The sequence below is a fragment of the Chiloscyllium plagiosum genome, chromosome 2, assembly GCF_004010195.1.
Source record: "Chiloscyllium plagiosum isolate BGI_BamShark_2017 chromosome 2, ASM401019v2, whole genome shotgun sequence".
Classification (NCBI taxonomy): domain Eukaryota; kingdom Metazoa; phylum Chordata; class Chondrichthyes; order Orectolobiformes; family Hemiscylliidae; genus Chiloscyllium; species Chiloscyllium plagiosum.
The window spans coordinates 140,451,407-140,470,745 of NC_057711.1; the positions used below are offsets into that span (position 1 = coordinate 140,451,407).

The window sequence follows — 19,339 nt, forward strand, 5'->3', positions numbered from 1 at the left end:
ATTGTCGATAAATCGAATTTAGCAATGCTTCCTTTACATTGCTCACTCAATTTTCACTGAGCTGAGAAGTCACTTTTTTTTAAAAGAAAACCTTAAGTTATCTTGAAAATCTTGAAAAGAAGTTCTGGAATTTACATATTAAATGATTGAAATCTGCAATCCAGTCTAAAAGATAAAAGACTTAACAACAAACTAGGATTGTTCAAAAATGTGGTGCTGGAAAAACACAGCAGGTCAGACAGCATCCGAGGATCAGGAGAATCGATGTTTCGGGCATAAGCCCTTCTTCCTCATTCGATTTTCCTGCTCCTCGGATGCTGTCTGCTCTGCTGTGTTTTTCCAGCACCACATTTTTCAACTCTGGTCTCCAGCATCTGCAGTCCTCACTTCCTCCTAGGATTGTTCAAATATCATTTAATTTCATAACACTGTAATCATTTGCTATAAATTCTGTGCCCAATGGACCTGCTCCACAGCTAACTGTGCAGGAGCAGCGCACCGAAAGCTAGTGCTTCCAAATAAACCTGTTGGATGATAACCTGCTGTTGCGTGATTTTTAACTTTATCCACCCCAGTCCAATACCGGCACCTCCACATCAATTTTCACTGGAATGGGATATGAAACCACAACTTAATCTGCGATAATCCAAAAATACTGTGTCAATTTGACGCATGAAAAACTGTGCAATTTACTTTCTCGAAGGAGTAAAAAACATTGTGCTGCACAATAATTAGATACTTAAAGTGCTGGGTGTTACCAAGTTAACAGAAATTTTGTGAATGATTCAACCAAGGGAAAATTCATAGTCGGCCAGCTTGCATAAAGAATTGCGGAAGCTTTTAACGGTCGGCACAAAATCTGGGGCGGTCGCTGGTTTTAGTCGGCCAGCTGGAAATGTGCAAATGTCTGAGCGAGGAGCTGCCGGCAGTTTCTTCCTGATGTAAACAGGTTGGTGCCTGTAGTGTAAAACTCTTCCGCAAAATGGGCTTTAAAACAAAACATGAGGAAACTCGTGACTGAAAGTCGGTCTGCCCGTGCTGGGAGATGATACGTTACGTGGCGAGTCCTGGTGCTGGGTCGAACGGGGAGCCGTTGAATTCCCGGGGCCCTGAGGACTCTTTCAATTTTGTCCAGCACCTTCCGCCGCGCTCCCCACGAGCCTGCACGTGCTGACTTGCCACGTGCGTCCGCGGGCACGCGCTGGGAACCCAGGCACCTGCTGGGGAGAGGGGGTTAGTGGAGGTGGCCGCGTGCTGCTCGGTTGCTTTTGCACCTGGAGTCGCTGTCACTCTCCGGGGTGCTCGCCGATATCCGCCCGGCGCGAGGCCTGGCGGGCCGAATGGCCTCCTTTCCCGTTAGTCATCCTGGAGGATTGATCAGTCAGTTGCCCGCCTGGATGAGGTGACTTGGGCAGCATGAGCAGAAACTGTTGGAAGGAATCAGCGGGGTCAGGTAGCATCTGTGGAGAGAAATCAAGAGCTAACGTTTCCAGCCCAGTTCTGAGGGAAAGTCACTGGGCTGGGAACGTTAACTCTGCTTTCACTGTACAGAGGCTGCCAGACCTACTGAGTTTCTCTGACAATTTGTTTTGTTTCAGATTTCCAACATCCACAGTTCTTTTCACTCTCTCCTCAGATGCTGCAAGACCAGCTGAGTTTCTCCAGCAGTTCAAATATTTTTGTGTTTCAGGTTTTCAAGTCCTTGTTTTTTTGTTTTATTTTTATGACGGGCTTGCTGGCTTGCTGGATCAGTGATACAGTGTAGAATTCAGGTTTAATTTGATTCCCTAGATTTGACTTGGGCATACAATGACAGTGTGTTTCAGAGAAAAATGTGTGAGGAATGCTTTATATGTAGTCAATTATATATCAGACTGAACTGCCAGAGAAAGTGGTACATGCAGGCACAGTTACAATGTTTAAAAGACATTTGGATGGATACGTGAATACAAGTGGCTTAGAGGGACTTGGGCCAAACACTGGCAAATTGGACTAGTTCAGTTTAGGTAAAAACAATGACTGCAGGTGCTGGAAACCAGATTCTGGATTAGTGGTGCTGGAAGAACACAGCAGTTCAGGCAGCATCCGAGGAGCAGTAAAATCAACGTTTCGGGCAAAAGCCCTTCATCAGGAATACAGGCAGCCTGAAGGTTGGAGAGATAAGTGAGAGGAGGATGGGGGTGGGGAGAAAGTAGCATAGAGTACAATAGGTGAGTGGGGGAGGGGATGAAGGCCATATCCTCGGCAGAGTGGGAGGGGGAGTTGAAATGTTGAGCCACTGGGCGATTTGGTTGATTGATGCGGGTGTCTCTGAGATGTTCCCTAAAGCGCTCTGCTAGGAGGCGTCCAGTCTCCCCAATGTAGAGGAGGCCGCATCGGGAGCAACGGATACAATAGATGATATTAGTGGATGTGCAGGTAAAAGTTTGATGGATGTGGAAGGCTCCTTTAGGTCCTTGGATGGAGGTGAGGGAGGAGGTGTGGGCGCAGGTTTTACAGTTCCTGCGGTGGCAGGGGAAAGTGCCAGGATGTGAGGGTGGGTCGTAGGGGGGCGTGGACCTGACCAGGTAGTCACGGAGGGAACGGTCTTTGCGGAAGGCGGAGAGGGGTGGGGAGGGAAATATATCCCTGGTGGTGGTGTCTGTTTGGAGGTGGCGGAAATGTTGGCGGATGATTTGGTTTATGCGAAGGTTTGTAGGGTGGAAGGTGAGCACCAGGGGCGTTCTGTCCTTGTTGTGGTTGGAGGGGTTGGGTCTGAGGGCGGGGGTGCGGGATGTGGATGAGATGCGTTGGAGGGCATCTTTGACCACGTGGGAAGGGAAATTGCGGTCTCTAAAGAAGGTGGCCATCTGGTGTGTTCTATGGTGGAACCGCTCCTGGGAGCAGATACGGCGGAGGCGGAGGAATTGGGAATACGGGATGGCATTTTTGCAAGAGGTAGGGTGGGAAGAGGTGTAATCCAGGTAGCTGTGGGAGTCGGTGGGTTTGTAGAAGATGTCAGTGTCAAGTCGGTCGTCACTGATGGAGATGGAGAGGTCCAGGAAGGGGAGGGAGGTGTCAGAGATGGTCCAGATAAATTTAAGGTCAGGGTGGAATGTGTTAGTGAAGTTGATGAATTGCTCAACCTCCTCGCGGGAGCACGAGGTGGCGCCAATGCAGTCATCAATGTAGCGGAGGAAGAGGTGGGGAGTGGTGCCAGTGTAATTACGGATGATCGACTGTTCTACGTAGCCAACAAAGAGACTGGCATAGCTGGGGCCCATAAGGGTGTCCATGGCTACCCCTTTGGTCTGGAGGAAGTGGGAGGATTTGAAGGAGAAATTGTTAAGGGTGAGGACCAGTTCGGCCAAATGAATGTGTCGGTGGAAGGGTACTGTTGGGGACGTGGGAGAGGAAGAAACTGAGGGCTTGGAGGCCCTGGTCATGGTGGATGGAGGTATAGAGGGATTGGATATCCATGGTGAAGATGAGGCCGGGGAAACTGAAGTCTTGGAGGGGGTGGAGGGTGTGGGTGGTGTCTCGAACGTAAATGGGGCTCTTCCAGCACCACTAATTCAGAATCTAGTTCAGTTTAGGATACCTGGGTAGTGTGGACAAAATGGGCCAAAGAGTTTATTTCTGTGCTGTGGGACGTATGTCACCCTCTGTGTGAAAATATTGCCCCTCAGGTCCTTTTTAGATCTTTCCCCTTTCCCCTTAAACCAATGCCTTCTAGGTTTGGACACCCCTACCCTGGGAGGGGGTGTGGAAACCTGGCTTATTTATCTTATCAATGGCTGTTAGGATTTTATAAGCTTCTATAAGGTCACTCCTCAGCCTCTGCTCAAGGGAAAATAGTCCCAGCCTTTGCAGCCTCTCCTTAAAATTCAAACCCTTCAGTTCTGGCAACATCCTTGTAAATCCTGGCCCATTCTTATTATTTTCAATAAGTATCCTGTATCTTCTGTCTTGAATGTGTGACTCCTTATTTCTGAGATTGTCTTCTGGCCTTAAACTTTCCCATAAAGAGAAACAAATGCATCTATATATCAAGTCCTCTGAGAATCTTGCATGTTTCAATAAGGTTATCTCTTATTTTTCTGTATTCCAGTGAGTAGAAATTCAATCTACTAAATCTCTCCTCATAAAACAGGCCTCTGGGACAAGAGTTAATATTGTGTTTTTGCTTGTGTTCTGAGTCCTCCACTTAGTTATGGGAATCTGTATACTGAGGTGTAGGTTTGCATGCAGTTTGAAACTTTGTGTTTGGTCCCTGAGGTTTGAACATCCTCAAATGGTATGCTTGGGCTACTCGGCAGTCACTACCTCTGCAGAAGCCCTGTCTCTGATGGGCTGTAAAGGTGATCAGCTTCAGATTCACTAAATGGTGATGAGGTGGGATAAAGTCATGAGAGACACTGATGCATCAGCTATTCTGACACTACACATGAATCCGTGGCTAAAAGATCATCTCTTCATCACCTACGCTCCAGTGAAAAATCTCCCAGCTTACCCAGCCTCTCCTAACTCAAACCCTCCATTCCCAGCAACATCCTGATAAATCTCTTCTGAATCCTCCAATTTAATAACATCCTTTCAATAGCAGGGCAACCAGTACACAGTACTGCAGAAGAGGCCTCATCAATGTCCTGTACAACCTCAACATAACATCCCAACTCCTTTACTCAAGGATTTGAGCAGTGAAGGAAAGCATGTTAACATCTTTTTAACTGCTCTGAAATTTGCATCATATGTAGACAAAGGATTATGTATCTGAAACCTTGGTTCGCTCTATTTGTCAGCATTATCCAGAGCTGTACCATTAATTGTATAAGTCCTGCCCTTATTTGTTTTGCCAAAATACAATACCTTGCATTTATCCAAATTAAACTCCATCTGCCACTCCTCAGCCTGCTGACCTAATTGATCAAGATCTCTTCGATAACCTTTTTCACTGCATATTACCACCAATTTTGGTGTCATCTGCAAACTTAATAACCATATCTCCTAAATTCTCACCCAAATAACTTGTATAAATGATAAACAAAAATAGACCCAGTATCGATCCCTGTGGAGCACCACTGGTCACTGGCTTCCTGTCTGAAAAACAACCCTCCACCATCACTGTCTCCTGCCGTTCAGCCAATTTTGTATCTACTCTTTTTTTTTCTTTTTTTCAAAAAGGGAGTGCAAACGGCCACACCCAATATACACGTGGTCCACGGACTCCACAGCACCACAGAACAAGCAGTTGGGCTGGGAGTCCGTGAACCACCGCAATCTGCGGTTGCAGGGGACTGCTGCGTGCAACACCCTCCACCCCAGATCCCCGAGCAAAAGGGGGAGGACTCCCGCGTAGAGAGCCCTCCACTGGGGATCCCCACCGCCCGGTGGCAAACCAAGCCTGTTTAATTTTTTTTTCTTCATTTTTTTTCTTAACCCCCACACTACCACCTAACTGCGGTAGTGCTTATTTTTTTTTTCCCCAGCACCCATGGTGTGTGTGTGCAGGTGTGAGACACCAATTTTGTATCTAATTGGCAAACTCACCCTCAATCCCATGTGATCTAACTTTACTAATTAGTATACCACGTGGAACTTTGTCAAAGGCTTCACTAAAGTCCAAGTAAACAATGCTGCTCTGCCCTCATCAATCTACTTGGTCACTTTTTCAAAAAAATCAAGTTTGTGAGACACTATTTCCCCCACACATAACCATTATCCTTAATTGCTCCTTGCTGCTCCAAATGCATGTAAATTCTATCTTTCAGAATCACTTACAACAATTTACCATCCACTGAAATCAGACTGTCAGGTCTATAGTCCCCAGGCTTATCCTTAGTTGACTAATCCTATTTCCTCCAGCTCCTTGCATTAAGCTGTATTCCAAACTTGCTTCTTTCTTCTGTTTTTCCTGCATTACCTCTACCTTTCAAACTCACTCATGTTTTAATTTCTAATTCCATCTCAGCTTCTAACCCCTCTGAGCTACTTGTCAGCATCCTATCCCCCCCACCAATCTGATTTAGATCTGCATTATCAAATCTCCCCATGACTGTGTCTGCCCCGTTCCGGTTCTTCTTCCTCTGCATTAGTTGCTGCTGTAAAAACAACCAGACAGCCACGCCCAGATAGCTTCCACTTGAAGGTATTAAAGAAATTGATGTAGAAATTGTGCAAACATGCGTAGATTCCCTATTGTGTGGAAACAAGCCATTTGTCCCAACAAGTCCACACTGACCCTCTGAAGAGTAACCCACCCAGACCCATTTTCAGACATTTACCCTTGATTAATGCACCTAAGACAGTGGGCAATGTAGCATGGCCAATTCATCTGACCTATACGTCTTTGGACTGTGCGAGGAAACTGGAGCATCCGGAGGAAATCCACGCAGACTCTGGAAGAATGTGCAAACTCAAGACATGAGGATAGTACAAGAAGATTGGAAGTAGGAAATGTTTTACTATTTTTCAAAAAAGCAGGTTCGAGGCAAAAAAATTGCAAATGCTGGAATCCAAAGTAGACAAGCAGGAGGCCTGAAGAATGCAACAAGCCAGACAGCAGGAGTAAAAGGGTTATGCCCAACATGTTGACTTCTCTTCCTCCTCCTGATGCCGCCTGGCTTGCTGTGTTCTTCCAGTCTCCTGTTTGTCTACTTACAAAAAAAAACAAAGCAGGTTTAAGCCAGCAAGCTATAGACCACTGAGTTTAGCATCAGAAAAAGAATGTGAATGTTTGGAAAAAGTGCATGATTCGGAAGATTCAAATTGTTTTATGAAATTTGAGAATAGATTGTGCTTAAATAGCCCAACAAAGTATAAAATCACAAGAGTTGGATCAGCACTGTGAGGTTGTGTTCAACACCTTCAATTGCAGCTTCAATTCACAGGTTCTTTTTGAGAAAACAATGTGTTATTTGTTTTTAAAACTTTTTTTGTTTGTTTGTATGCAGAACATTTTCTCCTTTGACAATGTTGGCTGATTATGAAGATATAGAGGCATATGAAGATGAACTGTATCGTGAGGAGTCTTCCAGTGATACTGAGGTAGATAGTGATTTGGAGTTCCAGCTATACAGTCAAGTGCACTATGCAAACAATCTCAGTGGACTAACGATGGACAGAAAGATGGGCTCAGCCCATCTTAAATCTGCTTCAGTTGGAGACAATGGAAATTTGACAAGAAAAACAAAAAGTGCAGTAGTTATTTCCGATAATGATGTCATAGTAATTTCAGATGATCCAGATATCATTATTTTGTCAGATATTGAAGGTGATGATAGTATATATGCCTGCAAAGGTGGTAAACCCTCAGATTGTGAAGTATTTGGAAGAAAAGATCAATCCATTCGGCAGCCTGAACAAGGATCAGCTGAATACCTGGAGCCAAGTATGCGTAGACTGACTGAAGTGCAGAAATTGTCTCAGAGCAGGGATAGTCAGAGCAGAAAGTTGTCACAGATCCAAGACACTGTGATTAATGAGAGTGAAAATTCTGAAACGGAGGAGGATGAAAGTATCGAGAGTTGGATGGTGCTGGGTCATGATCAGGATGGTGATGATGTTGAGATCCAAATCAACATTGTACCTTATGGAACGCTGACAAACAAAGAAGGTAGGAATTCTGACAGTGTATCAGAGCATGTGCTATATTATTATAATGGCAAGTATTTCTACACCGTGATCTAAGGTAACATTTTTCTGCTTTGATAACATCATTTTTTTCAGAAAATGGGTTAGTTGATAAATTGTTGCCATTTAGTAAATCCAAAATGCTGACACCAACTAGTTGCATATTGAAGCATATTACCTGCTCATTTGCCAGAAAAAGAATTAATGTTTTGCAGGTCATAGCAATAAGAAGTCACATTTGAATTACAAGTTAGATATAATGGGCAAACACAATAATAATGAAAATGTTTTCAAATCTGATATTTCGGAATATATAAAGCTAAACTGCACAAAGCACATGAGATGTTACAAGCTATGAATAATACTAAATGACCTAGACAATTGCCTCAGCTAACTGCCAATGTATTTATTTGGATATTCCTTTAAAGACACTATTTATTTGGCTATTTGAGATTTTAGACAGAGTATATCCCAAAGTGTTGAAGTGTTATGGGTTCAAGCATTCCACCAGCTTTACTGCCGACGAGGGAATTTACACTGAGGAGAGGCCATTCAGATGCACTTACTGTGGTTAAAAAGCCATGATGTGGAGGTGACGGTGTTGGACTGAGGTAGACAAAATTAAAAATCTCACAACACCAGCTTATAGTCCAACAGGTTTATTTAACACTAGCTACCTGATGAAGGAGCAGTGCTGTGAAAGCTAGTACTTTCAAATAAACCTGTTGGACTTTACCCTGGTGTTGTGATTTTTTAACTTTGTGGTAAAAGATTCAGCAGTTCACCAAAGCTCATCATACACCAGTGAATTCACACTTGGGAAAGAGCATTCATCTGCTCCAGGTATGTGAAGAAAATTGCTCAGTTGTTCAGAACCCATTTTACTGACTTGGTTGAGACAGAAAATACCTGCAGTCCTCACTTTCTCCACAGAAAATACCTCAACTATTAAAATATTTGACACAATCAATTAAAATATTTGGTACAGATGGAAAGTATTTCACACTCGACCATTTATGCAAGGCTTTAGTATTTTTTCATGTGTGGTAAAAAGGTTGAACCCCATTCTAAGATTTGAGTATATAATATAATTTAGTGCATTATTCAAGGAGTGCTTGCATTGTTTGGCAGATGTGTAGTGATTATTAATGGATTAGTGATCAAACAACTGGACTGTAATTCAGTTTAAGAATTTGACTTCCGTTTTTTAAAGAAATTGGAACAAAAAGCTGAGAAGTTAATGGAACTGATTCATGAATATTCCATGAGAGAGAGAACTTACCATCCTTACTCAGTGCAGCCTATTGCTATTCCAGTCCCATGCTAGTATTGCTGAACTATTCAATCAAGTTATTCAGTTTTATCAACCATTACAAGTGGTTTAAGAAGGAGGTCCTCTCTTGCCTTTTCAGGGCAACTAAAGGCAAATAGCAAATTATGCCAGTGATGCTCTGAACTGGAGTGAATTGGGGAAAATAAAACTTGCATCAGATGTTAAATATCATCATGTATCTAATGTCACAGTTACACAAACTGTATGGTAAATATGAAGTGATTTGACTTTGTATTGATTCTAGGAAATTATAGTATTGCAATTGTATTTTCAAAGGAAAACTGCTTTGCTTCAGTGCTGTGTTTCTGGTACAAATGGAATCTAAGTGTGATTTGAAATCAGAAATTGCATGTCTCTTCAGGTAATAGAAACTAAATTTTAATATACAGTATAGAAACTTGACCCATCTGTCTCTCACTTTACTGAGCATTACTTGTATTATTTTGACACTATACAGATATTTCTTGTATAAAGTGTGTTTTGGCAGTGCAATTTGGCTATAATGTTGCTGATGAATTAGGGAACAGTATTTTCAAACTATATTATACCTCTGTTCGCAATAGTGCGATTCCAGCAACAATTGTTTTGCATGCTTCATTCTGCATATGCGCCAAAATCTCTGCCCCACACTGCGCATGCGCTGATGTTAGTGAAATTTCCGCGCTGTTCTGCGCATGCACCAATGTCAGCTGCCATCAGAGCATGTGAGAGATACATTGTGCAGCTTCATCTCAAAAATTAAAATTAATGAATGCTCATTGCTGTCCCTTGGATTTTAAGTCTCTTCTGTGAATATTCATGTGTAAACCCTGTGTAATTCCTGCAGTACTGCATTATTCTTATACTTACCATTTGCCTTTCTAATTTGTTCTTGGACCTGCATATCATACAATCTACTCCGAGACTTTGCCTCTTCATTTTTTGCAAAAATAAGGACAGTGACAAGAATGTTAGTAAGAAGCATCCTGGTGATAACATTGTGGTTGGTGAATGCAAAAGAAAGGCTATCTAGCTGGAAGAGAAGTTAGATGTTGTAAAGCATTTTGAGCATAAGGAGAGAACTTGTGATATAACGCGCTTAACAGGAATGATGGATTCCACCTTGCACACCATTACAGACAACACTGAAAAGATTATGTACTGATGGAACAAGTCTGAGTGCCAGCAAATCTAAAAGGTCACAGCCAAAGGAACTTGAGATGGAGAGCCTTCCAAGTGTTTGGATAGAAGATTAAACAAAAAAGCGATCGGGGACAACCTTTCTCACCATAAAAGAGCATATCAATTTATAAAAATCTAAAGAAAAAAAGCTCAAAATCCTGCAGATGTGCCTGCCGTTTTAGTATGAGCAGTGAGAGATTTGTTGATTTTAAGAACTGCTAGGCATTCCATAATGTAAAGTTAATTGGTGAATTAGGAGCATGCATTTCCTCCCATAGTAAAAAAAAAATTGATGAAGGCTACACTTTCTACACAGCTAGGTTCTTGCTGGCATTCGCTTCCAGTATAAACTTAAATTTCTCAGAATGAAACACATGCTGCAGGCTCTAAGGTGACAAAGGATCATATGACTGCTGCTGGGTGCCAATGCCAGTGATGACTTAAAGCTTACGCCTATGGTGGTGTGCCATTCTGCCAGTCTGTGAGCTTTGAAGGGTTACTTTGAAGTCTACTCGAGGCATCTACTTCAGGTCAAGCAAAGAAGGTTGGATGATGGGGCAAATTTTTTCTGACCTTATTATTGATGTTTTGGAAGATGTTTTTCAATGACATTGCAGGCAAAAAAAATTTGGATTTTAAGTTGCTTCTCCTCCTGGATAATCCGCCAAGCCATCCTGCCATTGGTGAGCTTTCTGAAAACATTACAGTGCTATTTCTATTTCCAAACCCAACGTTTGTGATTCAACCCATGGACCAGGGTGCAATATCAGCTTTTTAAGCATATTATTTAAGACGCATATTCAAGAGGCTGGTTCTACTTACTGACTGCGATAATAATGACAGTGCTTTTTCAAGTTTGGAAGAGCTTTAACATCAAGAATGCTAATGACATTATTGTGGAGGCCTGGGGTAAAGTCAGCAAGGACTGCCTGCATGTGGTTTGGCGGCAGCTTCTCCTCGATTTTTTTTTTTCAAGATTTTAAAGGATCTGAACATCCGAGTAGCTCCCAAAAATCAAAGAACATTGTGTTGTCCATGCAAAGCAGGTTGGCTTTGAAGAAGTGGAAAGTGAAGATATTGAAGAGCTGCTTCAGTCCCACTCTGAAGACCTCTGTATAGCAGATCTACAACAGCTTGTCGCTGAGGGGGAAGTGGAAGCTGGTGATAAAAAAGATGAAGTCCAGATGCAGCACTGTGAGAGCTTTCTACTTCTCTTTCCTCTACTATCATGAGGGAAATTGAGATGCAGTTGCAGCTCTTTGTGGACAACATAGGATACATAGACAAGGTCTTTTCCCTTGGGTGGGGGAGTCCAGAGCTAACGGGCATAGGTTTAAAATGAGGGGGAAGATATAAAAGGGACCTAAAGGACAACATTTTTCATGCAGAGGGTGGTGTGTGTATGGAATGAGCTGCCAGGGGAAGTAGTGGAGGCCAGTACAATTACAGCATTTAAAAAGCATCTGGATGGGTGTATGAATAGAAAGGGTTGAGGGAGATATTGGCCAAGTGCTGGCAAACGGGAGTAGATTAGGTTACGACATTTGGTTAGCATGGCAAGTTGGACTGAAGGGTCTGTTTCATCTCTCTGACTCTAATTACAATGTAGACGCAGCTGCTAACAGTTCATTCAAAATGATGAACGACTTCTTCAAGATAGAAGAAAAAGGGCAAAGCAGCCAAAACTGAATTGTCTTTTTTTTTTAAACCAACCCCCAAGAAGCAGTCAGAAGATGTCAACTATAGCCATTCACTTCTGCAACCACAACTACACCTGAAGGTGGTGGTGACGATGCCCCACTGTCGCTGCCTTATTAATATTTTTTCAATGTAATGTGTTAAATTTACTTTTGTTTCATTAATAAATATGACTTAAACCTTCATTTCAGGCTGTGCTATATTTTTGTGTTAAGCTTTTTGATGAGTTTTGAGCGATTTGAGTATTTTTTGCTGGTCTGCCCCACCCCCACTTTTCCCATAGGCCCCTTATTTCTATTAAACAATTTTCTATTAAATGAGGTTTTGTTGGAACACAACTGCCTACGCATAGTTGTAGAACTACCTCTAACTGTGTTTCAATGTTTAGGTCACATAAATCGATTTATTTTCCTACTTCAATTTAAACATTCTTTTCATTTGATTCAGATTTATTAAAGGCTGTTTAAATGTATTAATGTAAAATCATGGGAGGAATTCTCAAAAAAAACCAAAAATCATCTTTAAGAAAGCTGTTTTCATGGTTTTTACTTGATGGCGTAAACATCTCTTGAAAGCCTTCAATTTTAAAGGAGGGTTTTCTCAGGAAGTTATAACATTTGTTAGCTGATAGGAGATATTATGGTGTTTTTATTAGAGGTGGTTATTCACTGGTTCATATTAGTGTATTTCTCAGTCCAGGAAAAAAGCTTACTTCCATCATCTATCAGGATTTCTGAACTGTTGTTTATTCCAAACAATCTAGAAAATGAATTTTCAACTTTATTTAGGTGTAACTATTAAGTACCAAACACATTGTATTTTGCATTAAATTAGTTTACTTCAGATGACCAACAAAGATGCTTAGTTATATTTTGAGCCAAAATTAAAGTGGATATTGGATGGTTTTTGATTGTTTGTTTATATATCAAAATGTCAACCTGTGACCTGTACGGAGAGCATTCAGTTTTCTTAGTGGAAAATCAATTGCACTGTTACTTATTGTTTCAATTTGATTTTCCATATAGGTGAATTTAAACTCCTGTGCTTTCAAGATGCTGTCCATGTCAATTATAATGACTTACTCGTTGTAATTTTCCCCAATGTAGTAAAGCATTTTCATCTTAGTCCAATAGCAGCTCCAAAGTAAGAGCACTTGATATTTTTAAACTTTATCCTCTTACAGTTGAGTGAAATATCTGAAACTGTGTGAAGAAACTACTTTTATTTCAATGAAAACATAAAAGAACATTATAAACTATGGAATTTAGAAATAAGCAATTGCTCACATTAGTACTGACTATTCAGAGAGGATTTCCCCTTTATAAATCTGCCCCAACCATTTTCAAAGTGATAAAGCAATTGATGGAAGACCCATTTGTTTTTTCTGTTTTGGAAACAGAAATTTCTGTAATGTGATCAATGGTGAACTTATGAAGATAAAAACAACAAAAGAAAATGGCATCTGCACTGGAAACATCCCAGTAAGAAGTGGCCAACAAAATAATTTGTGTTAAGCACCAAAAGAATTATTCAAAATGGTGCAGGTACACAATCCTTTATCCAAAATCCTTGGGGCCAGTTCATTTTCGGAATTCCAAATTTTTTGGATTTTGGAATAAATTATGTTTTTACAGTAGAATAAAAGATTACCCAACAGCAGACGCATGTGTGCATAGCACGAACGCTGAGACACAGTTGACGCCTGCCAGTGCTGGGCCATGCCACCATGTCACATCTGAGTGACGTGGTTCGAGTGGGTGTGGAGTTGGGTCACCTGTTAGCATGCCAAAATGATGCTTCACACTCCATGAAAAATATTTCAGAGCTTTTTGAATTTTGGATAAAGTAATGCTTGATGAAGTCTAAAAAGCCTTATCTAATGTGGTAAAGTATAAGAAGACGACATAGGAAGAAGTGAAACATCCAATCGGGAATAAGATGTTAGCTTTTTTAAAAATGAAATACAGTTTTTTGTTCAGTATATTTATTGGAAGATTTTAAATGAAGTGATATACCTTGTTGCAGTTGGAAATTGTGATCGTTAATAGTTTTAAGCAATGCTGTCAGATTAGTCTTCACAGTAGAGCGATAGCCTCTACAACAGAAGGGAGGTGGTGTATTGTAATGTCACTGGACTAGCAATCAAGAATGCAGGCCAATGTCCTGGGGACACAAGTTCGAATCCTACCATGGCAGATAGTGAAATTTTAAATTCAGTAAAATATGGAGTAAAGAGCTGATCTAATGGTGACTGTGTAACAGTGGTCAGTTGTTGTAAAAACATAATCTAGTTCACTAATATCATTTTGGGGAAGGAAATCTCTCCTTATCTGTTTTGGCCTACATGTGACTCCAGATTCATAGCAATATGGTTGCAGCTTAACTGCTCTCTGGATAATAAATGCTGGCCTGGATAGCAGCACTCCTATCCTGCAAATGTATTAAGAAAAAGGTGGATTGAATATTGGTTAAACTATGGAATGTAGGTGCTATTCTTGAGTGGAGTCACGCCAAGGTGTCACTAACGGGATCTGCTGGAATCAATGGATAGGACTGTTACAAATTATGATTTGGAGATGTGATTTGTGCATTTACGCTAAAGATCTTGGTTGTGTTAGTGCAGAACAATAAGGAACTTGCATGATTTGAGTTCGTCTTCAGATGAAATATTAGAGGCCCCTCCTAGATAGTCATAAAGCTGTACAGCATGGAAGCAGACCCTTCGTTCCAACTCATCCATGCTGACCAGCTATCCTAAATTTAGACTAGTCCCACTGCCAGCATTTGGCCCATATCCCTCGAAAGCTGTCCTATTCATGTACCCATTGGGTGCCTTTTAAATGTTTAATTGTACTAACCTCCACCACTTCCTCTGGCAACTCATTCCAAATAATGACCACCCTTTGCATGAAAAAGTTGCCCCTTAGGTCCCTACATGTTCTGGTTCTTCAGATCAACAATGAATAAGTAGTCTTCCTGGTGTCCTCAACAGCATTTCTACTTCCTCCAATAGGACCTTAAATAAATTAGACAGTTAATTTCATAATTTGCTTGATGTTTTTGGGTCCGGGTAGTTGCCTTATTCTTCAACATTATAACAACCACAGAGCTTCAAAAATAGATCATTGATTTTGATATCAATCCTTGACAATTTTGGTCAAGTTTAAGCCCTCAAAAACACTAGGTGCTCAGGGATAGGCATTCTATATCCCAGATGCTAAGTAGATTAAGAATGAAACATTAAGTGTTTCTTATCTGGTATGTAAAGCGAATAGTGGGCTGCCAGTTACATGAGAAATACTCTTCTAGAAATCTAAAACAGTATACTCTAGTATTTGTTTAAAACATGTTAAATCTAAATGTCAAAAGGACTGTGCAGTTTATTGGTTAGGTTCTGGAAACTGAGTATTCCATCAGGGCCAACAGCAGCATTAGCACTTGTATCTTGAGCAGCAACAGATGTTGATGGCTGAGGAGACGGGGATTTAGGCCTAGTTAATAAATTTCTTACATCTACCTGTTTCCATGCTTTCTTATGAAAAAAATTAGGAATGCAGGAGGTGAAGCTGCATTACAGTTTGTACAGCAAGGCAGTTTTGCTGCTCAACAAGTTTTCAGGACATTTTCAGATCCTTTGGTAGCAGTCATAGATGTACAGCACAGAAACAGACCCATTGGGCACTATGAAACTCTTTCTGCTCCCCTCCTCCTCACTGTCCTCCACTGAACATTTGGTTTGTTACAATTCAAAACACTGTGTCTATAATTTCTTTGGTGTTTAATTTGTAACAGGAGCATTCTTATTGACATGTAGCCATTCATCAAATTAATCTCTGGAAGTGTTTTTCACTGGGTTTACTTGAATAACACAGTCAATCAATTCCATGGTTTCTTCACAGTTTTCATTTGTTTGCTTTTTTGAATATTATATCCTTCAAAAATTTCTTCCTTAATCCTTTTTTCAAATTGACAAGAGGCCATAGGTTTCTATATTTTGATTAGATTAGATTATCTACAGTGTGGAAACAGGCCCCTCAGCCCAACAAGTCCACACTGACCCTCCGAAGAGCAACCCACCGAGACCCATTTCCCTCTGACTAATGTACCTAACACTTGGGACAATTTAGCATGGCCAATTCACCTGATCTGCACATCTTTGGACTGTGGGAGGAAAGCTGAGCACCTGGAGGAAACCCACGCAGACACTGGGAGAATGTGCAAACTCCACACAGGCAGTCACCCGAGGTTGGAATCGAACCTGGGACCCTGGTGCTGTGAGGCAGCAGTGCTAACTGCTGAGCCACCATGCCACCCCACAGCAGCATCTTTGCAGTGTTTCACTTTTCACCTGGTTCCATATACATGGCATGTTAAAAAGTAGTATCTTTGATAGAGTCCTTGAATTGAAATTGGTCAGCTTTTTCATGAAACCATGCGGTAAAATGTTTTCCAGTTTTGAATTGCACCCTAATCCATTGGCTGAATCAAACTTGTCATATTAGTAAGCAGTAAACAAAACTATTGCCATTAACACATTCTTCTACAGGGGAATAAGTGTGATAGTTATTCAATAAAGCTACGACTTTGCTATCTTCAGGCATTCCTTTCTTTCGCAAATGTTCATTCACACTAGGCGCAAAACCATTGTGAAACCATCAAGGAAGGATAGAAATGGGGACAAGAGAGGAGGGGGAGTGATGTTTTTGATAAGGGATAACATTATGGCTGTACTTAGGCAAGACATTCCTGGGAATACATCCAGGTAAGTTATTTGAGTGGAACTGAGAAATAAGAAAGGGATGATCAACTTATTTGGACTGTAATATAGACTGCCCAATAATCAGCAGGAAAGGAGGGAGTGATGCTTACAGGTAAAGGGACAGCTGGGAAATGGGCAGCCTTCAAAACTGAGATGACAAAAGTCCTGAGACAGTATGTTTCTGTTAGGGTGAAAGACAAGCCTGGTAGGTATAGGGAATGCTGAATGACTAGAAAAACTTGGTATTGGTTAAGAAAAAGAAGGAAGCATATGTCGGGTATAGACAGTTGAAATGGAGTTAAGCATTAGAGTATAAAGGCAGTAGTAGAATACTTAATAGGGAGATCAGGAGGTCAAAAATTAAACATGAGATAGCTTTGGCAAATAGGGTTAAGGAGAATCCAAAGGGATTTTATCAATACATTAAGGACAAAAGGGTAACTAGGGAGGGAATTGGGCTCCTCAAAGATCAGCAAGGCAGCCTGTGTATGGAACCACCTGAGTTGGTAGAGATACTAAACGAGTATTTTGCATCCGTTTGAAACTCGTGGAATACAGGGAGAAATAGCCATTTGGATACAGAACTGTCTTGAAGGTAGAAGGCAGAGGGTACTTTTGGAAGGTTGCTTTTCAGACTGGAGGCTTGTGACCAGTGGTGTGCCCCAAGGATTAGTGCAGGGTCCACTGTTTTTCATCATTTATATAAATGATTGGATGTGAACCTAGGAGGTATAGTTAGTAAGTTTGCAATTGACACCAAAATTGCAAAGAAGGTTACCTCCGAGTACAAAGAGATTTTGATCAGATGAGCTAATGGGCTGAGGAGTGGCAGATGGAGTTTAATTTAGATAAATGTGAGGTGCTGCGTTTTGGAAAGTCAAATCAGGGCAGGAGTTACATACCTTAATGGTAAGGTCCTGGGGAGTGTTGGCTGAACAGATTTTGGAGTGCAGGTTCATAGTTTCTTGAAAGTAGAGTCGCAGTTAGACAGGATAGTGAAGAAGACTTTTGGTAAGCTTTCCTTTAATGGTCAGAGTATTGAATATAGGAGTTGGGAGGTCACTAGGTTAGGCCACTTTTGAAATATTGTATGGAATTCTGGTCTCCCTCCTATAGGAAGGATGTTGTGAAACTTGAAACTTCAGTAAAGATTTACAAGGATGTTGCCAGAATAGGAGGGTTTGAGTTACAGGGAGAGTCTGAATAGGTTGGAGCTGTTTTTCCTGGTGTGTTGGAGGCTGAGGGGTGATCTTCTAGAGGTTTGTAAAATCACGAGGGGCATGGATAGGGGAAATAGACAAGGTGCTTTCCGTGGGATGGGGCAATCCAGAACTAGAGGGCATGGCTTTAGGATGAGGGGGAAAGATATAAAAGGGACCTAAGGGGCAACTTTTTCTCACAAAGGTTGATGTATGTTTGGAATTAGCTGCTAGAGGAAGTGATGGAGCCTGGTACAATTAGGACATTTTAAAAGGCATCTTAATTGGTATATGAATAGGAAGGGTTGAGGGGGATATGGGCCAAAGTGTTGGCAAATGGGACTAGATTAATTTAGGACATTTGGTTCGATGAGTTGGACCGAAGGTTCTGTTTCCATGCTGTACCTCTCTATGACTCTATGTAAAAACTTCTAAGTTCATCCATGCATTACGTGAGCTTTGTAATCAATAGGAAGATGAATCTTGCCTTTGGGACATCTTTGTTTTGTATATTTTCCAATAACAGTCAATTTCACCTTATGAGTTCTTACACTTAAGCATTGTTATACAGTCTATTTGCTTAAAACCATGAGCAATCTTTTCCTCAGCACCAGCCCAGGCTGCTCTTGGAAAGCATCACCACATTAACATTGTCGAGAGATCTATAACACTGAGACAGTCAGGTATGTCCAGTTGTAAGTTTAAAGTTTCACAAAAATCTTCAACTATTTTCATATCCACCGATTTCTGGTTGACCTGATCTGTCAGCCTTTTGGATTCCATGCAGTATTTTGAAGCGAGTGAGGCATCCTCGAAATGGCACACAACTCCATGATTTTCATCTGCTTAAAAAATTCTTTTGCCTTTTCTATTCGCTTCAGTTGAGAGATGCATGCACCTTCCAACCGCTTCAATGAAAATCAGTCATACCATGCTCAATCCAACCTTAAGAATAAAAAGCGTGTTACACTGCTCTGTGCTTTTATCACTTTTACATTTCGCAAAGAGCTCTAACTTTTTCACTTTGCCCTTTAATGTTAGAGGTTGTTATAGTCTCATCCCTACAGTGCGGAAGCAGGCCATTTGGTCCATCGATTCCATACCCACCCTCCAAAGTGCATCCCCTTCTCCTTACCCTATCACTGTAATCTTACATTTCCCATGGTTAATCTACCTAACCTACAAATCTTGGGACACTAAGGGCAATTTAGCACGTGCAGTCCACCTAACCTGCATATGTTTGGACTGTGGGAGGAAACCGGAGGACCCAGAGAAAACCCATGCAGACGTGAGAAGAAAGTGCAAACTCCACACAGGCAGATGCCCAAAGGTTGACTCAAACTCGGGTCCCAAGTGCTATGAGGCAGTGATGCTCACCACTGAGCCACCGTGCCGCTACCATTGTTGATGAGCCAACAGTGAATTTTGCATCCTTTTGAATTTTGTATTAAATTTCATCTGCCACTCCTCAGCTCATTGCTTTTCATCTGCCCCAGTATCATTTGCTTGGAGAAAAATAACACATGCTTTCCGCCTCGTGGGCTCAGTCTTCGACAGCAGGGTCAAACAAGTCAAGCT

The 19,339-nt window shown here is 41.4% G+C and overlaps 1 protein-coding gene across 1 annotated transcript in view; it reads left to right on the top strand.

The window, feature by feature from the left end:
- The first annotated feature begins 752 nt into the window (after nt 1-752).
- zcchc7 (zinc finger, CCHC domain containing 7) overlaps nt 753-19,339 on the top strand; it is a 286,663-nt gene continuing 268,076 nt past the window's right edge. The window contains exons 1-2 of the mRNA XM_043719649.1: nt 753-949; nt 6,933-7,594. Coding sequence (XP_043575584.1) covers nt 6,952-7,594 — 643 coding nt within the window. The 5' untranslated portion in view covers nt 753-949; nt 6,933-6,951. The remainder of the gene's footprint in view (nt 950-6,932; nt 7,595-19,339) is intronic.